Source organism: Patiria miniata, unplaced genomic scaffold (assembly GCF_015706575.1).
Source record: "Patiria miniata isolate m_02_andy unplaced genomic scaffold, ASM1570657v1 HiC_scaffold_17, whole genome shotgun sequence".
Lineage (NCBI taxonomy): Eukaryota > Metazoa > Echinodermata > Asteroidea > Valvatida > Asterinidae > Patiria > Patiria miniata.
The window spans coordinates 13,980,511-14,002,820 of record NW_024037055.1 but is presented as its reverse complement, the minus strand read 5'-3'; the positions used below and the strand labels follow the sequence as shown (position 1 = coordinate 14,002,820).

The following is a 22,310-nucleotide window of genomic DNA, read 5'->3' as shown; positions in this document are numbered from 1 at the left end:
GGCATTACACCCTGACCCCAACCAATCTAATTTGTTGTCACTTTGCAGGGGTGTTAGTGACTGGGGCGTCGGGTTATCTGGGCTCCCATGTCGTCCAGCAGCTGCAGGAGGCCGGCTACAAGGTCAAGGGATCGGTGCGGAACCTGGAAGATGAGAAGAAGGTCAAGCACCTCAAGACGCTGTGCCCGGAGGCTGCGTACGAGGTGGAGCTGGTGCAGGCTGAGCTACAGAATGCAGACAGCTGGAAGAGGTACATACATGTATATAATACAGGCATGCAATTTTTCCACAGAATCAGCTGATTTCCTCTTTTTTTATTCTCATTTCTGCCATTCAAAATTGAAAATCACTGTACAAAGTCTTCTGACTTTAGGAATTTCCTCTTTTTTGGTGAATTTACAGTTGCGTGCCTGATAATACTGTTCTTTGCCAACTGCCAACCACTTGTTGCCAAAGTGTGGAACTTACTGCAAACACACACACACTAGTCCCCCTAACTGGGGCGCTAGAACTCCTTTTTTGACATTTGGGATGTTGGTCTGTCGTACTAGTCTACATCGGTTGTCAGGCGGTCAAGAGTTCATTGCTCAAGTCGCCAGAGCGCGCGCAATGCCAGAGCACTGGCACAAAGACCGCTCAGTTTCGGTTTGGTTTTCGCTTGTACGACAGACCAACATGCCAAATGTCAAAAAAGGAGTTCTAGCGCCCCAGTTAGTGGGACTACACACACACACAATTGTATAAATTCTTGTTCCGTAATTGTGAGGTATTTGTGGGGACCGAAAATGCTATGGGGACAGCAGAAAGTCCCCATAACTCGGTCCTAATTTGCCTAACAATAAAAAACTTCCCCATAACGCGGTGTATTCCTACCTGTATTTACCTGCAATCAGGGACCCCCTATTGTCCCTCTTTTGTTTGTACTCTAACATTTTAGGAAGACCTCCAATACGTTTTGTACACATAGCCAAATTGGGGACCCTTCGGGAATTGGGGACCCTATAGACCATTTTCATGTTGCGGCCATTTGGATTTTTCCCATTCAAATCAAGGTAACCAAAGTGAGGCTAGAAGGGAAAATAGTCTGGTTCCTTTTTGCACAAAAAACATTATCATTCAGTAGTGTTATTGGATACAGGGAACATGACTGAAAATGGTGGCAGCATGATAAAGGTCTGTTGTCCTCTATTGTTTAACGTCCCCTATTGAATGCAGAAACAAACTCACAAACACAAAAATAACAATTGTTATTGATGTTTCCAGACATCATTTGATTGTTGGAAATACTCTCGGTACAAAATAACCAACACACACTACAACAGACTTAATAACATGCCTCTTTCTTTACATAATAATAATGTGGCGCTTATTTAGAACTTTATACAGGAACCAACGTTCTAAAAGCACTTCACAATTATTACCCCTGTTCATCAGGCCATGAGACCAGTTTTTGCAGCTAGCTCAAGATCAGCACATTCTGGTCTCTACCTTCACAGGAACCCGTTTCTACTCCTGGGTGGAGAGAGCAATGAAGTGTCTTGCCAAGAACACAAGCACCATGTTCCCCGACAGGGTTCGAACCCATGTACCACGGCACGTGATTCCAACACCGTAACCATTGGACCACAGCGTTCACTTTAGGGCCCCCCCAGCACCCCAAAGGCTCCGGTTTCTGGTCTGCGTGCGCGCGTCACCTTAGCCATGGGCATCGGCAAAATATTTATTTTTTTTGGTCAATGTAAGATGATGTCTCAAAACTGCCAAACTAACTGATTTGACTGGAATCCTGCTGCTGCACAATTTTAACATGTTTTTAGATGGGGTTACGGTCGAGTATGTGGCCTCTCTGGGCTCCGATACATTTTGCACTAAATTTAATCGGGCACCATTTGCAGTCATCAGCCGACATTTGACGAAAAAACAAGGTTAAAAAAAAAAAAGCTGCGTTACTGCACCACATTTGGGGCAAGCTCCATACCAGAAACCGAAGACTTTTTTTGGGCCTTATGCCCTTGTCGCAGCCCATATGACACCCAATGTTCCCAAATGAAAAGATCTATATGGGCCTTTATACACTATTGTCTCGCCTACCCATGTTAGAATCAACGCATGGTCTACTTTGAGTTACATTTGGTGTGATTGAAACACAGGTCGACAAGACACATCATTCACACTAAAACCAGTTCTGTATGTACACGGGTCAAGTGTAGCCTTTGGATTTTCTACCTGAGGAGAGCCTAGTGGTGTGCATTGGAACCGGGTACCCAAGAACCATACCGCTGATGTCAGGAACCGGTTCCAGAATATGGGATCGGGTACCCGTAACCAACTCCTACCAATTACTTCTCAGACAATGAAAAAGAAGGGTTTGAATGCCATTTGTGGAGAATTTTCAAAATGAAAACCAGGCTACAAGGAAAACCAAAACAGATTTCATATTTGTCCATTTTAATGTGCAACACATGACACTTGCAAAAGTTGCATTTTACACCGTGAAGCAATAGAGCTTCCAACTTCCAGGATTTGAATGTTGGGGTTAGGTGCATCTTTTATGGATACCCAGGTGCATTTTTTATGGGTACCTAGGTGCATCTTTTATGGGTACCCAAGTGCATCATTTATGGGAATCTGGGTGCATCTTTTATGGGTACCCAGACCTGTGCATCTTTTAGGGGTATTTGGGTGCATCTTTTATGGGTACCTGGGTGCATCTTTTATGGGTACCTGGGTGCATCTTTTATGGGTACCCGTGTCACTAGGAGAGCCTCTCCATCCCGGTCCCAACAAGGGTTGGATTAAAACCCCTGATAAAATACAGTAGGAGTATGAGTACAAGTACTTTGCCATGAGTAAAGGAGTATGAGCACTTGTAAGGGTTTGTTTATAGGTGTACATTTTTTGTAAATCGAGGACACACACGTGCAACATCATCAATGAATTGAGGACAGGAACCAAATCGAGGACGACCTCGATTAGACAACGTGTACAAAACCAATGAGAGCTGTTGCGAAAAAGTTAGAGTATAAACAAAGGAAAAGGGAAGAGGAACAATAGAAAATCCTTGATTTACGCCATAAACAAACGTGTGTGTACCTGTATGGGTATTGAGTAAAAGGAAATTGTTTTCCCCCATGAAAACGAGCCCAAGTACCTTTCCATAAGCACGAGTAGGAGTACATTTTCCGTAGTATACCGGTATGTACTTGTACTTTTCCATGCATTATAGCACATTTCAATGGGGTTACATGTACATGTTCTGAAAGACTTTTTGTTGTCAGACTACATGTTAGACATGTAGCTTACTGAATAATAGAAAAGGGTTTTTACCAGCAAACAAAAAGTCTTTTAAAAAAAGTAACTTTTAGGCCAAAAAAAAAAAGTCTCCGGTTTCTGGTATGGAGCTTGTGGTGCGGCGACGCGGCTTTTTTTTTTTTTTTTTACCTGTTTTTTTTTTTTTTTTTAGCTCTAAATGTCGGCTGATGACTGCAAATGGTGCCCGACTAAACTTAGTGCAAATATATGGGAGTCCAGAGAGGCCACATAAAGCTTATTCTCGATCATAACCCCATCTAAAAACACGTTAAAATTGTGCAGCAGCAGGATTCCAGTCAAACCAGTGAGTTTGGCGGTTTTGAGACATCATCTTGTATTGAAAAAAAACTTTTTCATTTTGCCGACGCGCATGGCTATGGCGACGCGCGCGCATACCAGAAACCGGAGACTTTTTTTTTTTGGCCTTACGGGTGTTTTTTTTTTTTTATACAAGTACGAGTACAATCGCATTTTAGCACATTTCAGTGAGTTTATGTTCTGAAAGACTTTTTGTTGTCAGACTACATGTTAGACATGTACAGTAGCTTAGTGAATAATAGAAAAGGTTTTTTACCAGCAAACAAAAAGTCTTTTAAGAAAAGTAACTTTTACGGGTGTTTTTTTTTTTATACAAGTACGAGTACAATCGCATTTTAGCACATTTCAGTGAGTTTATTTATGTTCTGAAAGATTTTTGTTGTCAGACTACATGTTAGACATGTAGCTTACTGAATAATAGAAAAGGGTTTTTACCAGCAAACAAAAAGTCTTTTAAAAAAAGTAACTTTTACGGGTGTGTGTTTTTTTTTTTATACAAGTACGAGTACATGTACAATCGCATTTTAGCACATTTCAGTGAGTTTATGTTCTGAAAGACTTTTTGTTGCCAGACTACATGTTAGACATGTACAGTAGCTTAGTGAATAATAGAAAAGGGTTTTTACCAGCAAACAAAAAGTCTTTAAAAAAAAGTAACTTCTACGGGTGTTTTTTTTGGGTATGAACTCGTACGAGTACAATCGCAAAGTACATGTAGGAAAAAAATGCACTTGGTTATGAGTAGGAGAAAAAAGTATGAGTACTACAACAATAGTAGTACTTTTTCTGTGCTGGCAAGTCAACATTTTTCAGATGTATGTACATGTACATGTAGTCATACTGTACAACAAGTCATGGACATAAAAGCATGTGGTGTGTGCATGAGAGATCATACACATTATGCTCACAATATCAGAATTCCAGATCTGATTGCGTGGCTCTGATTTCACTGGCAATTTGACTGTTTTTGCTATCAGTTTTTTTAATAGAATTCATGAATGCTTAGTTGTACGTGCAGTTTCTTGTCTTGTGCATTCCTGAAAAGTAAGGCATCTGGCCCCAGATAACTCCCTGCATACTTTAGATGAACCCATCCCCCAATGCACCAATTTCATTGTAGTATTTGCAATCAGGGTCATGTTTTTGATGTTATTTGATGGGAAGATACGTTGATAATGTTTTAAAGATTTCTAGTGTGCATTTCAAAGACAGACAAACTTCTCATGGTCTCACTTTCGAAAGCCTCCGTTCAGTGGGGTAACTGGGGTGGGGGACGGGCACATGCCCCCAGTGGATGGCCATGCCCCTCCCCCCCCCTGCCCCGCCAGGTGCCCCTCCCTCATTTAAAAAAACTTGAATTGAACAAAAGTATATAAAATGCCTTGTGTCTGACATTCCTCACTAAACACCGAATGGCATTAAGCACCAAAAATGTGTACATCTCCAGGTTTCCCCCTCAGAATTTTAACCCTAGTTATGCTACTGCCACAGTGATAGAGACAAACCGTGTGCGCGTACTGGAATTGCATGCGCATGGTGCGATGTACGCACAACTGATTTTATTCTGAATGTTCACAAATCTATAGTGTCTTCGCTGAAGCGTCACACGCTGTTGGCAATGCATTATCCCTCCCAGTGGTCTCCCCCAACTCTAGCCTTTAGTCAAGTCCCACGCGCTTACCCGGACACGTGACGCACCCCGGATGCTGACACGTAAAAAGACTAGGACGAGCGGCGTAGCGCCTTTACCATCTCGTGGAGAACGCTTATGTTTTTCTTTACATTTGTCTACCGATTTGGTAGACATGAATAATGCATTACCCGTTGTGAATTGACCAATGAAAATGCAGAATTACAAACGTAAATCATGCAGCCGTCATCTGGCACCAGACAGCCATGGCGGGTGTGCTGTTGCTGGTAACCGCAAACCACTGTTAGATGATTGGTTTATATTGCTTGACTTATATTACGTGAATAAATGAATAAGTGATTAGTTCCACGAGATAGTAAAGGCCCTCGCGGCTTTGCCGCTCGTGCTAGTCTTTTTACCGGTACGTGCCAGCATCCGGGGTGCGTTACGTGTCCGGATGGTCCGGGTATAGGTGCGTGGGACTTGACTAAAGGCTACCCCAACTCTGTCTTAGTATCATTCTGCACCAAGTCCATATATGGCAAATCAGGAATAGAGAATACACAGGAATATAGACCGTTGGCCCTATGACGTCACACTAACGGGTAACCGATGGGCAACCAATGGGCAACCCAAACATTTAAGCATCTTTTGCATATTATTTTGCCAACATTAAACAGTTTATGGCAGTACTTTAAAAAGGAGTGCAATCTTTTAGCACGAAAACGATTCACACACATCCCTATGTGATTTGTTTTCATTTTGGTGAAAGAACACTTAACTTTCTTGTGATCCGTGGACAGAACCTTAAAACGGTGGTTGTGTTTAAAATTCCGTAACTTGAAAAGTACATAAGTGATTTGAATGATTCTTGTACTAAAAGAAAGTTTATGAATTGGGCTTTCATATCCTAGATTTTGAAAATGCTACATGCAGAACTTCCCTAAAACAATGGTCCCAACCTTTGGGTTTCGTTTTTTTTTTTACTCATTCTGTATTTCATCTATTGGATGGGTTTCAGGCTTGTGAGGATTATTATCGTAAAACATAAATATCTCATATTCTCTTGTTACCTCTTATTAAGGCCTTTTCACACTTGACAGATTTCGGGGTTGGCGCAGGCAGGGTTGACACAGGGTTGAAAACAAACGGCGTTTCACACTTGAAATTTTCAACCCTGCGCCAACCCTGCGTCAACCCTTAGATTGATTTCACCCCGGGTTGAACTCAACCCTGATCTGGACTATGGTTGAGAGTTTCAACCCTGGTTGAAACTCTCCCCAGGGTTCAAAACAGTAGTATAAGCTCGAAATAAGCTCAGTTTGCATGAAACAAGTGTGAAACGATGTGGGGTTGAACCCGGGGTTGAAAATAAAAAACTCAACCTGGGGCGGCCCTGGGTTCGCCCAAAGTTGAATTCAACCCAGGTTGAGAGGCCGTAGTGTGAAACGGGCTTTGTTAATAAGTAGCATGAGAAAGTGCAATAACAGATCTAGTCTATGACGATTTTATGTCAGCTACTGGTAGAAATGATTGTCGTTTAGTCTACATGTACATGTAAGATTGATTATTGATTTTATTCCATGTACAGTGCTGTTGAGGGTTGCACATATGTGATTCATACAGCCAGCCCTTTCCCTTTTTCTACGCCTCGCAACGAAGATGACTTGATCAAGCCAGCGGTGGAGGGCGTGACCAACGTTCTTAAGGCCTGCGTGGAATCCAAGACAGTCAAGCGTGTGGTCCTGACCAGTGCAGGGCTTGCCATTTGCGGTAAGCTATTGCAGTCCAATATGCTGTTTGTAATTTTAATGAGAACGTTGAACAAAGATATTGCAACAGGTTCGAATCTTGGACCTTTGGAATACCGTACATGTGCTCTACCAGCCGAGCTAGCCAGCTGTTCCCCATTATGTCTTTGTTCAAGGGCACTAGTCAAAAGCCATAAACCACATCCTCTCTGAGTGATCTCCGTTTGCCATTTCCAAGGTTTATAGCATTGCTAATGTTGGAAACATTGTGACTTCCGGTGTGATCCCTGGCTATGTGGCAGATATGGGTTTCTGGCTCCTGACTAGCGCCCCTTGAACAAAGACATTGACCAAGTGGGGAACTGCCAACATAGGGCTGGATAGCTCAGTTGATCGGTACTCCGGAGGTCGCAGGCTCAAACTCAGCTCCAGTCAAATTCTTTGTTAACCACTTGCCGCCGGGATTATTTTTTGGCAGGAAAACACCATTTTTGAACGAGACAAGATATATATCAACCAAATTTTAAAACACCACAAATACTGACTCTTGAGAGTCATGTGTACAATATTCATATGATTCTTCTCACTGTAACTGCATATTTTGCAATATGCCGAGGCCCCACCACGGAGTGATATTTGCTAAGGCGACAGGCGAAATTCAAGTTCAAAACATGGTGTGTATAAAACCAATGGGAACCACTGATGCATATACACGTCCACAGCCGGAGACATGGGAAAAGCTTGACGATTAAATAACCCATCACCCGACGCTGCGAATATACATTGCACGATCGTGTTAACATGTCCTCCGGCGTTAAGTGGTTAAACAGCCTAATTATTATAACTGATGCACATTGTCTGTTTCTTTTTATTTGGAGGTATTACATGTAATTTAGTCTGTTTGCTACTTGCCTGTCTGACCTACCTATAGATGAGCATCATCAGAAAACTTTGTTTGGGGTTTTCATCCCCAAATATTGCAGTTAAACCAAAACTAGCACTACTGTTTCCTGATTTACTGTAAAACCATGTGAAATTAAAAACAGCAGGCTAATTGGAAGAGGGAGATCTGACAAAAGGGGGCACTGTCTACCGTGGCCTCTTTTTCCCCAACAATGGACTGTGTGCACGAACAGTAGATGGTGCAAATTGAGACCACATTTGATAGCTCGTGTGGGCAGGACACACAGTGTGGACGCACTGAACTGCAGCGCCCTCATGTGAGCACTGGGCGTCGTTAGCAGTGCATTGGAATGTCCCTTCGAGTGGTCTCCCCCAACTCTCCTTTTCGTAACGTAGATGGGGCACTTGTGCGCACGAAGTCCACAACTTGAATATGCCGAAAAGGCTTTCTAGAAAAAAAATGTGAATGCAGAGCCACTAAGCATACAGGACAGGACTGAGTTAATAATATGAAACAAACAAAGTTGATGAAAAGCAAAGCTAGTTGTGAAATCTACTTTTCCTCGATGCAAACTTCCACCAAGCTATATTTTTTCTCCTTTATCAACATATATTCAGGTACTTTGAAAGGTGTGGATGTGTCCGAGAAGGACTGGCCAGAGCCGGCCAAGCTGGACCCCTACGCCAAGAGCAAGACGTTAGCAGAGAAGGCGGCCTGGGACTTTGTCAAGGAACTCAAGGGTGGGTGTGGCCCTCTGGGGGCCCATGTCATAAAACTGCTAAGCTCAGAAAATATTTGCTCAGCTAAAACAGGTCACCGGCCAAACTGTCATGCAATGTGTATTGCTTATGATGGTGCTCAGCTGATTTTGGCGTAAAGTTGTTAAAGGGTCCGTGGGATGAATTTTTTTCAGGAACACATTTTGTGCAACTGTCTAATCCTCTTAAATGTACGACAAATATTTGACATCCCTTTCTGGTTATTGTATTGAAAAGTGCACTTCTTTAAACATTTAAAACTGTCTGTGCTTTTCCAGACAACTGAGGGCGCTGTTGCTGTGATGTTTATTCAGAAAGACACTGTTCAGTTTAGGGGTATTCTGTTCAAATTGTGAACCCGAACTTTGCTTTTTGTAAACATTTATGCGACAAAGGGTTGCTCATTGGTTTACTGCTAATATTCCAGACAACTGAGGGTGTTGTTGCTGTGATGTTTATTAAGAAAGACACTGTTCAGTTTACGGGTATTCTGTTCAAATTGTGAACCCGAACTTTGCTTTTTGTAAATATATATGCGACAAAGGGTTGCTCATTGGATTACTGCCATACACGACAACGAATCACCAAAGAAAAGAATAAAATATCTAGTCTGGCGCCATCCCATTCACTGGTTAACAATTAATGAAATGCGTTCAGGGAACTCGACAAAAATGGCCAACTCGTGCATAAGGCCCATGCCCCTACCCACCTCCACTGGCCAGCAGATCAAAGTAACTGCTTGTTTGGGTCAATTTGTTGAAATAGTCGCATTCATAGACAGCAGGCCACTTGTACGGTAAACACAAAGACAAAATTGAAAAGTGACGTAGGATAAAGTGCATTATCCTACCGATCTAAACACCCTTTCCCCCAGGGGGAAAACAGTTTAAAATGTATTATTCTGCAACAAAATCAAAAGTATGCACATAATATGAAGTTCTGACATAAATGTACCAATAGAAGGTTTCCTAAAATGAAAAGGATGGTGGCCAATTCAAAACACACTGGTTACTCTCAGCTGTGACAGACTTAAATACTGACCTAGCTGACTGTATCTGTTCTTGACGCAGATGAGGAGAAAATCGAGCTGGTGGTCTTGAACCCCGTCTCCATGCTGGGCCCGGTCCTCAGCACCACCATGTGCACCAGCATCGAGCTGATCAAACGGCTCCTGGAGCGTAACCCCATGTTCCTCCCCAAGATGAACCTCCCTGTGGTGGATGTCCGAGATGCTGCTGCGGCCCACGTCAAGGCTCTCACAACAAAGGAGGCTGAAGGTGGGTAAAGGACAGGGAAAACAACACAAAGGCACCATTTAAATACATTAAGGTAATAAATGTGTGCTTGGCCGAGTCTGGATGCTGATAATAACCCTTGCCTTGGGCTTACATGTAGGTAATTATCAGCACCTAGACTCCAACTGGTCTTAAACATAGTGTTAAAAACCGGCCAAGCACACACTTATTTCCATTCATAAATACCTTTTCGATCAAAAAAAAATCAAAATTCTTCAGTCCAAAAGTCAAAACAAGTCAAAGAGTATACATTTCTAGTGATTTTGTTCAACAATTTTACTTCTGTTTCCGCGGAACACCCCTGTAGCTATATTATGGTGTGTCCAGTCTCACGAGTAGTTGTAAACAACCCCTTATGTAGAGATTGGCGTACGTGTACTGCGCGATGTGGCGCAGAACACAACTGTGCCGGTGTATTGTGAATTTAGGACCATGAAATACTGACTCACTGGTAGTATTCGCATGCCTACATGGGTATTGTGAACGTTCAACCAATAAAACAGTTAAAGGCACCAGATTTCAAAGGAGTCCAAATTTCATGCGAAACTGGAGAAGTATTTAAGACCAGCCAGCCGGTCTTTATCAACCGTTTAAAACCTGCCATGTGACGGGCTCTCGACCAATAGGAATTTGTAAACTGTCTTTATGATTAAAAATTCATAAATACCTGAGACAGTTAACCTCTTTCTTTTGGTCGAGATCCCAACACTCGTGTGGTTTTAAACCACTGTTTAAACACCGCTGATAAGTGTTTAAAACTGGCCAGTAATTTAAGGTGGCCCCTGAATCGGGACACTAAATTTCTGCTTTCGTTTTTGTATTTTGTTTTCAACAAAAGAGCATAATTTATTCTTCAAAGCTTGTACCGGTAGGTTTTATGTAAAGGCATTGTTCATAAAAATGGGGAACAAAACGTGGCTGAAGTCCAAGGCTAAAAAGTTGCGGTAAAAATTTTGCCCACTGGTACATATCTCATGCATACATACATAAATAACTACATCAATCAGCATGCCGCATGCAGCTAACCCAAGTTGTCTCGGGCCATTAGTGGTGACCAAGCCCCCTAACTGGTATTTAACCAGACTTTCAAAAGGCTCCATCACACTGTCGTTCCCTTATTTCATTTTCTTGGATTATTTTGGCTTTAAATTAACCCCTTAACGCCGGTATTGTTCGGCCACGGACAGCTGCACTTTGAGTGAAATGTGTACATGCAGGCATTTGGCTATTGTCCATAAATGAAGGCGGCCATGCAGCAGGAATGCGGCCGCAGCGTCCCCGGCTCATCGGCCTTTATAGAGCTGTGGTCACTGCCGTCAGCCGGCGTTAAGGGGTTAACGTCTGTAACACAGAAAAATATATTCCTTACTTATTGTCAGGCCGCAAATAATTCAAATTTCATGAAGCAAATTTTTTCATAAATGAAAAGTGGTGGATTTTTTTTGTTTCATGTTGCATTCAAAAGTGAATACCTTTTTTATTTCTAGAAAAATAATATTTGAAAAACAAAATCTATTTTTTTTTTTCGAAAATAGCACAGGGAGAACAAATATTCAAAAGCTGTTTGAATACAGGGCGAGTAAAAAAAAAAAGGAAACCCAAATGGTGCCCATATTTTTTTAAAGAAGTTGTGCAGGCATTGCTTTCCAGATCTAGGATACGAAAGCCCAATTAATAAGCTTTCTTTTAGTAAAAGAATCATTCAAATCGCTCATGTACTTTTCTAGTTACGGAATTTTGAACACAAGCACCATTTTTTTTAAGCTTGTCCACGGATCACAAAAAAGGTCTAGTGATATTTCAGCATAACGAAAACTATTCATATATCAAAAAACACATCCATACTCTCTCATGACCATGATAAACCATAACCATAACATTTATTTGAAAACATGTTTTAACATGGTTTCCCTTTTCTTTTTCTTTTCTACTCACCCTGTACATGATACGAGTTGACAAACCATGTCTCTCGTCACTTTATCTTGTTTCACAATTGGTACCATTGAAATAACATGTTTTATAATGTCAAGCGTTTAGTCTTGCCCTGCCTTCTACTTGGCTACTCCGGAGACTCATGTTATTATTCTGATATCATTTTCAGGATACAACTTGGTTTCATTTTTACTAAAATATCACGTACCATAAATGTGATCCATGGACAATGTTAAAAATAAACCAGTGTTTGTGTTCACAATTCCGTAACTGGAAAAGTACCCGAGCGATTTGAATGATACTTTCACTAAAAGAAAGTTTATTAATTGGGCTTTCATATCCTAGATCTGCCAAGTGCTACATGCTGAAATTCTTCAACAAATAGGGGGCACCATTTTGGCTTCCTTTTTTTTTACTCGCCCTGTACATGATGTGAGTTGACAACCATGCTTTTCTTCACCTTATCTTGTTTCACAATCGGTACCATATCGTTTTAAAGCATTTGAAATAGAGTCCTCATTTGCAAGTTATACTATCCAGCCTTTCCAACCCCAAATTTCAACACCATCTCTCTGAAATCTTGGACAGATTTATGTCTCTGTCAACAGTTTGGATATGTTTACAGATTATAACCTCTGATCCAAGTATTGTGTATGTTGCAGAGATGAAACTTTTCCGATTTTAATCGGAAATTCGACTTTTTGAATTTTCCAATAAAAGTTCCGATTTTCTTACAAAATCTAATTTTGTGAGACACATTGTAACGATTTTTCCACAAAATGTCATTTTATTTCAATCGTAATTTCGCAGAAAAGTCGATGAAAAATTGATGGAAATGGCACGTTAAAATCATCGCGAACGTAGTTTTAATCTCTTTCACCGGTCATTATTGGAGTGTTTCAACGGTATAAAGACAGGACATAACACTGATCGGAGCCTTTTCCGACTGGACAAAAGGTTAAACATTGACAGGTGACATGGAAAAATCAATGTGTCGCATGGTGTGATGCGTGCATATGTACATGTACAAGATGATATGCAATGGTACCAACGTAGTCGTACCGCTGAACGATCCAGTGGTTAAAATCATTATGTTGTGCGATTTTCGGAGGTTTCAGATCTGGTTGTACAAAATGCAGTGCTTTAAAAATTATGATGATTATCTTGAGGTTAGCGAAGAGAACATTAGCGAAACATTTCACTGGCATTTGTTGGAAGAGAAAGACGATACTGCCTGATTTTTTCCCACGTACCGGTACGAATGCAAGTGGAGTACGAGTTGTGGAGTTTTGTGGTTGAATCATGGACATGATTGAAGCACCATGATCAGTGCCCTTGTCTTTATGGCAGTTTCATCTCTGATGTTGTACGTAGATTTTTAAGTTTATAATGTTTTTTTTGTCCTTGTTATTCAGGGAACCGTCACATCTTGTGCACACAGAACTTGTGGTGGTCTGAGATGGCGGCCATCTTGAGTGCAGAATTCAAGTCACAGGGTAAGGAAACAAAGAGAATAGATGTACTTTGTATTTTGAGCTCGCTGTTTTATGAGATGCCGAATCCACTGAGGACATTTGGCAAATACAGCGCGTCCCAAAATTCTCGCAGTTTTTTTTTTATGAGGCTCTAGCGTCGCCGCAGAAACACGTACCGTCATTACTTTTATATCATTTTAAAGTTTAGAAACTTAACTTTATCCCTGGTAAGTATTGGTTTGATTTTCAAAAGGGTTTTGAAATGATTCGTGTTGAAATAAAGGCATGTCTAAAACAAACTCAACCGATTTCAAGGAAAATCAATCATGCGCATTTTTTTCGAATGTGGAAATGGTTCATCATGTTCATGATGTGACAATATCGTTGCCTTTTACTTTCTGTGTGTCCTATTCTTTTTGATCCACGTAGACTACACCTTAAACGGATTCACAATAGTGTTCTTCGTTTCAAGTTTAATTTTGAAATTCATGTGCAAGTACATGTATGTACCTACAGTATTGCATCTGATGTACTGCATCATCGGTTTTCCTTGAAATCGGTTGAGCTTGTTTTCGACATGCCTTTGTTTGAACACGAGTAATATTAAAACTCTTTTAGCTATCAAACCAATACTTGCCAGGGATAAAGTTAAGATTCCAAGCTTTAAAACTGTATAAAAATAATGGCGGTATGTGTTTCCGTGCCGACACTAGAGCCTCGCAAAGAAAGATGCGGGTATTTTGGGACGCGCTGTAGGAGTAAATTGACAATGCAATAAACCTTCAAAATTTACCACAGAGAGGCCATTTTTCTCACACAAACACAAAAATGACATTCGTACGCAAAACTGTATTCTTCTTATGGCCTGGGCATTTTTAGATTTTGTTTGGGTATGTTTGTGTAAATAAACAATGTGTTTATTTAAAAGGCTTACCTTGTGCTTGTGTGATAGGCCTATGAAAGGCCTAACAAAGAAGAACAGAGGAATAAATGCAGAATAATATATGCACAATATTGCTAATATGAAGCTGAAAAGTGGATCTTTGTTATTTTATCTTCAAGCAAACTTGTATCCTCGATCCTGATTGGTTGATCCATGGCAACAACAGTGTGATATGAGGTTGAATTGCACGCCCCATGTCGCACCCTGTGTGCGCGCTATTCAAAGATATGAGCGACATTCCAGCTGCATGCGCTAAGCCGCTGAAAGGCTCGTGTAAAGCGATGGTCCAACTTTACTACGCGTCAAGTTTGCTTGAAGATAAATTTGTTATCACGCTCGCGCTCGTGGAACACGGAAAATGTAGTTACACAGTGAAACACGGAAAATGTAGTGCATCTATGTCCCACATACAACTCGGCCTTCAGACACAGACGCATGACATTATTCCTTGTTCCACTCGCGCTCGCGGGATAACTAATAGTATCGCATGTATTGGACAAGTTGTGTCTCAATACTGCCTGAGGTCACAACCAGCTGCATGTGCAAACAAGACACTGCATTTGCTGCATTTTTTTTATGTAAAACGCTCAGTTTGTTAAATCCCACCACTGTGCACACTCACTGTTTTCCATTTCTTCCCACAGGTTACAACGTGCCTACTATGGGGGTACCCAAGGCTGCCGTCGCCATGGCCAGTGTCTTCAAGAAAGATGCCAAGCAGGCTCTTCCCATCTGGAACAAGACCACCAAGTTTGACAACACGAGAGTTAGTGTCCCGATCCCCATTGATCTCAAACTAGTCTTGGTGCTAGATGTTCTTATCAGGGTAGTCCATGATAGACCGTACAGCTAGCCTTTGTGTGCCGCGCAGCGGCACTTAACGGAGCTGACTCAGTCGACGAACCGCATGAAGGCAAAGAACGTCTTTGAAATTTTGCATTTCAACAGGGCGTGACTTAATATGCAAAATAGCAGCACATTTGCATTGCTGAAAACAAAAAAGCTGTTCCGCAAAATATTAGTCAGGCAATGTACCTTACATGTGCAATCTATGGCACTAGGCGCTCACTGGTTGGAGATTACCGTTTGGGTTGACCAGTTCGGTTCGAATCTGGCCACGTCCAAATTGATAAAGAGCACTGATTTTTAGCCTTTCAAGGCCCAGTTTCTTTGCTGCCAAATTGACTTTTTTGTCTACACTGTTGACATTTCTCATCCAAGGATGATTTGCTTGCAAGCATTGATCTCTTACATAGACAAGCTGCAGTACGTACAAAAACCAGACATGCTTGGGTCGCGCCCGTGTGCGAGTGCACACTCAATTCTGCTCGGAATTTCGTGAGCAGAAATACAAAATTCCCAAGACGTCCTTTGGGGCCTGCTGGTGTGTGTATTAAGGGCACCCACTTCAGTGAATTGCTGCACAGTCCAAGAATGGTGCGCGAAACATCACACAGCTAAGGACATCTTGGAACCAAGGGAAAAAATTGATAAACCCAGCCCCATCAAAAACTTGTCACTATGCTACTAACTTGGAGGGACATTTGAATGCATTGCCTGTCAAGCCTGACGCTCACACCAATTGCTACAGGTTTGTGTACATTCAGGATAAAAGTTGTGTGTCTTTCGCGCCATACATGAATGGACAACTACTGCCCAAACCTTGTGTGTCCCTTGAACTGGAGTTTTCAGTGGTGGTCACAAATTAAAGCACCATCTAATGTTAGTGCATGAAGTCCATTAGCCAGTCAAGTTGGAATATATGACCTCTGCATGAGCTTGGTAGTACTTTAGTAACGGCTTCCGATTGTGGAAGCTTGATTAAAGGGGCACTAGGTCCTGGAACAGCCCAATTGGGCTACAAAATGCGCTTTGAACGAAGTGATGATAATCGGAAATAACATTTAAAAGTAAGATATAAACACCCACACAACTATCCTTTCAAAACTGGGTGTTTTGGTGTTATTCCTGTATTATGCATGCTGTTGTGTGTTACACAGATGAAAGAAGTCCTGAAGATTACAGAGCCCCGCGAAATAAAGACGGCTATCATTGAGATGGCATACAGCCTCATCGAAGGTGGCTTTGTCAAGCGTAGCAAGAAGTACCGAGGACCGCATGGCAAGCAGGAGGAGGCAGCCAACGGGCCGACAGAGAACGGGGAGATCAAAGAGGACAGCAAACCAAAGGAAGATGGGGAGGTGGTGACAGCTGGGGATAAGGAGGAAGCAAAAGAAACAGGAGAAGAAACAGCTGCCGAGGGAGAGGCCAAGACAGGAGATGATTCCAAGAAGGATGACGCAGGTGATGCCAGCGAGGCAAAAGCAGAGGCACCAGCTGCCGAAACCAAAGAAGAGGGGGATCCCACTTCTGCCACCAGTGAGGAAAACAAGACAGATGAGGCCAAGGAGGAAGATAGCAAAGCCAAGGAGGAGCCAGCACAAGAGCAGAAAGCTGAGGATGCAGACAAGACGGAGGATAAGCCAGAAGAAAGCGGTGAGAAGGAAGCAACGGAAGAGAGCACGAAGAAGGAAGTTGAGGTGAATGGGGAGGTGGATGCGGGAGGGGATGCTGTAGCATCTCAGTAGTGTAATATTGAAAGCTTAATAGTAGCCTTAAATGTAGCTTTGCATACTAAAAGGCAGTACTCTGGTAAGAAGTACTGTTGTGCATGAATTTGGGTTTTTGATTGCTTTGACCACATTTGGAGCTAAAAATCAGTATCATCAACAAGCAGTACTGTCAAATGTGCCTTTGGGAAAAAGGGTATGCCACTTGAACTAACTGGAATAGAGTGCCAGACAAAGTCTGGCAATAAAGTAGGAATTGAAAGTAATGCATTGAGACTATTATAGATTAATTGGTGCTGTATATAGAACGCTTTGTGACCGAAGATAAAATGAAGGGGTGGGGCCAGGATAAAAAACAATGGGAAAACTCAGAGCAGAAATACAGTGAAAGGGTTTTGAAAGGTGGTACTTCACAAGCTGAATTCACTATGCAATGCTTAGGAAACTGAAATGATTAACTTGTATTTTCTAGGGTAACCAGTATAACAGTGTAGGATACCATAGTCACTTTGCGTTTCCTTTTTGTTGCTTGTACATTTTCAGCAGTATGTTTAAGATGCTAGTTCACAGATCGCAGCAAATGAGATTTACTTTCCCACTGCTTCAAGCTGAATGCCCCCATTGCACATGTACATGTACTTTTACAGGTACATGGTGAGCTAAAGCAAATGAGTTCCTTTGCATCAGACTTGTATATCTGCAGATATAGACCATAGAAAAATGCATGTTTAATGTGACGTCACATGACGTGTGATGACATCATCATGACATCACTTTACATTCATCTGTAGCACATCCCAGTTTAGTACATACCGGTACTTAGTTACAACCAAAACGGACCTATTGTTCTGCAGATATGGGCTCCTTGCACAAGTACCCCACCAACGGCCAGAAAAGGAGAGTTGGGGGTGACCTAGACTGGTTCCCGATCCATCCACTGTGTATTTCAAATGATATCCAAGTTAGTGGGGGCGGGGATTAGTTGGGAGACCACTGCAAGTTAAATTCCAACGTATTCGCGCGCCGACGATGCCCGACGCTCGCGGGCGAAGACGCTGTGGCTTGGCTTGTGCACAAAAGTCGTGCGTATCGCGTGCATCCAAGGGGCGCTCAGAAGTGGTAAAACAGCGCCCTCCATTGTTGGCGCACGGAGTCCATAGGCCTTCAGAGTATGCACTTTTAATATGACGTCACATGTCATGTGATGACGCCATCGTGACATCACTTCAATTGTCATCTATAACACATCCTGGTTCAGGTACATACAAAGTTTCAATCCAATCCGGACCTGCAGTTCTGGAGATTCAGACCTTCAAAATATGCACCTACATGTATATTGTGACGTTACGTGACACGTGATGGCGTCATGATGGCGTCAATGTTTGGCACACATCTACAGGTGCTGGTCTAAGTGTGCCAAGTTTAAAGGCAATCGCATCGATTTGAGTGCCCAAAGTGCCACAAAGTGAAAACATGTACAAATGCTATGGGAACTTGGCTGAAAAAGAAGAAGAAAAAAATCTTAATGAAAACACAGGCTGTTTCGGCAATTTGCACTGGGCAACAGAATTAGATTTAATTCTGAACAGTCCTAAAACATATAGTCTGCATTGCTTAGAAGTTTAAAGTTTATAGAATCCTACAAACTCACGTTATTTAACCATTGTTTACATTTCATTTTAAAGGCATTATGTACATGTATATTGTATATTACCATTTATTCAGTTTTTTAATAATTTAATTAAACAATCTTGTGTTTGTTTATTTGTTGTGTTTAATTCCCTTGGGAATATTTGAAATATTTGAATGTGTTAAAATCAAGTACTTGTAAGTTGTAACGGTAGTTTGAAATTTAGAATTTTCCAAGAATGAATTTGTTCTCTTAATTTCACTGTTACAAAAGTAGTGGCAATTTTAGACCAGTTTTGTACATTTGAGAACTTTGCGAATTTGAAATCTTTTCTACGAAATGTTTTTTTTCTACAGTAAAGTTTGCATGGCATTGTCGTTTTTAACCTTCAGCACTTTTTGTATTAATGCTATGTGTAGTTTTAGTATGGTTTTGTATGGTTTTTTATTTTTTTATTTAAAAAAAAAAAATAAGTTAACTCCATTTGGAGTTTCGGTACAATAAATTTAATGTACCTTTTGCTAAAGAGCCCGCCTTAATAATGACAATCATATTGTGTTCTATTGCATGTATTATTATCTTGCCTATCTGTTTGTATGTAAATGGTATCTTATTAGTCCAGAATGGTTAGAAGTTTGTATTATCGCAATTTGTGCTTTTATGCAGTAAACAAAAACCAATTATTTTTTTCCCTGACGGTATTTCAATTAATGTGCTGAAGACTAGAAGCTTTTAACATTTCAATTAGTGATCGCATGTTGAGTTTTTGTGGTTGTTAGATAATCATTATGTCAGAAGACACTGCTGAACTGAAATGCCAAAAACAAGACATAGAAAATACCAAAAGTTGTTGAACAGTTTCTGCATTCGTGCAGCTGGAGAATCGTTTCATCTTTAATAAAGGCATGGAGGATCATTTGTTTTTGTACATTTTTTTTTTCATTTGAAGCAATGAAATTTGCTCAAAATCTATAGTAGCTCAGTGACTACTACATATTTAAGAAACCAGAGGAAACAGATGCACATTTTTGGGGTCTCATAACTGGATTCCGTTGATGACGAACTTAACAAAGTGTGCCCGCGGCCACTCTATTTTACAATCACTTTTAATGTTAGTTTTTTTCCAAACGTACTTTCACAGTGCATTTGGTACCAGTCATATCAGCACTTTCAGTCAGAACGGTTTCATTCATTAACTCGGTAGAGACTGATCCTAGTGTCCTTAATGAAATTGGTATTTGCAATTTGAATTGGCTCTAACCTTCCCAACTCCATCAAAATCCATCCCTTTCCATTTAACGGGATTTTGGCAGACAAGCCATGAGTACCAAGTCCATCAAAACATAGCAGTGGTGGATTTGTGTGGATTTGGTCCTGAAGCATTACATGAAGCAGAGTCGGAGATGGATTTTGGCGGACTGGGTGCTATTCTGAGTAAAAAACATAGGAAGTTTAGGGTCAAGGTCATATACGCATCCTCTCACAAAAAAATGCATAATAATCATTCTTCCTTTCCTCATAGTTGTTTTCAGACCCTTTGAAGGATACAGTTTTTGTTTCTCTTTGTTGAGTTTCTAATCGATTTTACTATCCGGACTGTTACTTATTTCTTTATAAATTGTGTACATCTGCGTTTCAGTGTTATCTTATTATTTACTTTACATCAAATACATATTTTGAAATAAACTGAACTTAAGTAATTGAGGCGTGTAATATTTTCAACAAACACATTTTTATTCAGACGTATTTCACATGTACTAGATTTAGAGATTCACTTTAATACAAATTTGTTCCCACCAACCAGTCAAAGTTACTGGGGAAAAAAGGAGAGAGAGTAAATAAAAGTAGCATTTTAGACTAAATAATATTTTACCATGACAGTATCGATATTGTGTCTACTTTAATGTCAACTTCGACACGAACATTTCTTTAACATCCAGCAACTCTATATGTCCTACGAATCGCAAAAGCCGGGTAATCGCCTATTTGTGTTAAAAATCTAGTAACCAGACCACTAGTGTTTCCGGAAGAAATATTGGACCACCTGATAGTTGTCTACATGATTTTCTCTCAATTTTTTGTGTGGAAAAACCAAACAATTGTGGACAGTATTACAAAATCGACGACTGTTTAAAGCTCTGTAATGTATTTGTATTTCAGTAACAATGTATTTGCATGCATTCCAAACTTGGATAAATAAAAATTTGCATTGCTAACTGTCTTGTGTCAGCGCCACTATTTTTGTTATAGTCCCAGACCGGGGACAACAAGTGTCCTGTGTACATTGTACGTAGCTTACTGACTGATGACTGAGAGTAGTGGTGGGCTGATGGAGAAAGCCGGGCAGTGCTGTCCTATGAGATTACCTCTTATAACACCAATGAAATAGTTGTTTCAGTGCTGTATTTCAAGGGAAAAGTCAGAAGCATTTAAAAAAAATGTTTAAGGAATAATACTAATAACAACGGGCCCTATAGCGCTTTAAAGGGAAAATACAACATTTGCAAACATCAAAAAACGAAATGACCAAATAATCACGAAATACCTTACTGAATTGTTAGGGACTGACAGTCTAAAGCATCCTTTAGAATCGTGGCTCCAGGTGGGCTGACATTTTAAGAAAAAGTGTATTTTTCCAACGTCGGCCGACCAGCGTTGGAGAAAACTGGCTTTTTTTCAAAACTGTTCTTATTTTTTCATATTTAGTTATTCTGACCTTTCTTTGCAATTGATCACACACCTGTGAAGGGGTGCAAGCCTGTTAGACTGATTCTCTGACCTTACAATTCCCCAAAGTGTATTAATTGTTTCGTTTCATCTTAAGTGGGGTCAGGGAACCACACTGCAAGAACATGGTAGGTTTTCTTTGTTTTTCCCCCAGCATCTACAAGCCTAAAACGTGAAACAAGTCAGTTTAACAATATTTTATATAACATACTAGTCCTCCAAATCCATTTATCTCTGAAAACTGCAGCAAAAGCAAATGTTGTACATTCCCTTTAAACTAAGATCAAAGCGCTTTACATTATTATTATTCCGGTCTGATGACGTAATCATTTTTTTCGCGCACAGGTGTAGTCTACATTAAGGTCATCATATATGTTAATTTTGAAGCGATTACTGCAAATTTTGCCACAGACATCAACTGAAAATGCGTTTTGGACATTTTTTTACCTGCCGCTATAGAGGGCGCTCGAACACTTCATGGCGTCACCGATCATTTTTTTGGGAAAGGTCAACCCAGTCAAACACGAACATCGTGAAAGCAAGTTAATAGCTTTTTCCACTTTTAAATTATGAGGCACTTCCGGTTTTGACCGGAAGGAAGGGTCACGTGATTTGACGCGCACGAGATAAAATGAAGATCACGTATTATCTTATCAATTCCCACAAGATTCAAGTTCCGGTCTGTCACGGTTGATTTCTTATTGATTTTCAAAGATTAGATTTACTAATCTTTAAGTGCCGTCACGTGACCCATGATGACGTCATAATGACGTAATTACAAAAACCACACATCTTCAGTGGATTGTGCATTCATGTATTGACAAATGAAGTTCATAGATGTTTTCATTTTGACAAACACTTCTGGAGAAGAATTTTTCTTGAAGAATAATAACAAGAAGGAGAAGAGGAATAGTAGGTTTGTAGAATAACAATAGGTGTTGGGCTCAAGCCCCAACACCTAATAAGCATCTCTACCCTCACAATAGCTACCAATTTACTCCTGGGGGGAGAAGCAATGAGTGACAAAGTGCCTTGCGCAAGGGCACACGTACCGTAACCTTAGGC

The 22,310-nt window shown here is 40.8% G+C and overlaps 1 protein-coding gene across 1 annotated transcript; it reads left to right on the top strand.

Annotated features, from left to right (window-relative positions):
• Window positions 1-2: 2 nt before the first annotated feature.
• On the top strand, window positions 3-20,735 carry LOC119724055 (cinnamoyl-CoA reductase 1-like; the record flags this gene model as incomplete). The annotated part of the gene is made up of 7 exons (XM_038194974.1): window positions 3-250; window positions 6,852-7,033; window positions 8,533-8,655; window positions 9,744-9,950; window positions 13,316-13,396; window positions 14,963-15,084; window positions 16,319-20,735. Coding segments are annotated over 7 exons (1,551 nt in total), but the record flags the coding sequence as incomplete, so codon positions are not given.
• Window positions 20,736-22,310: the final 1,575 nt, after the last annotated feature.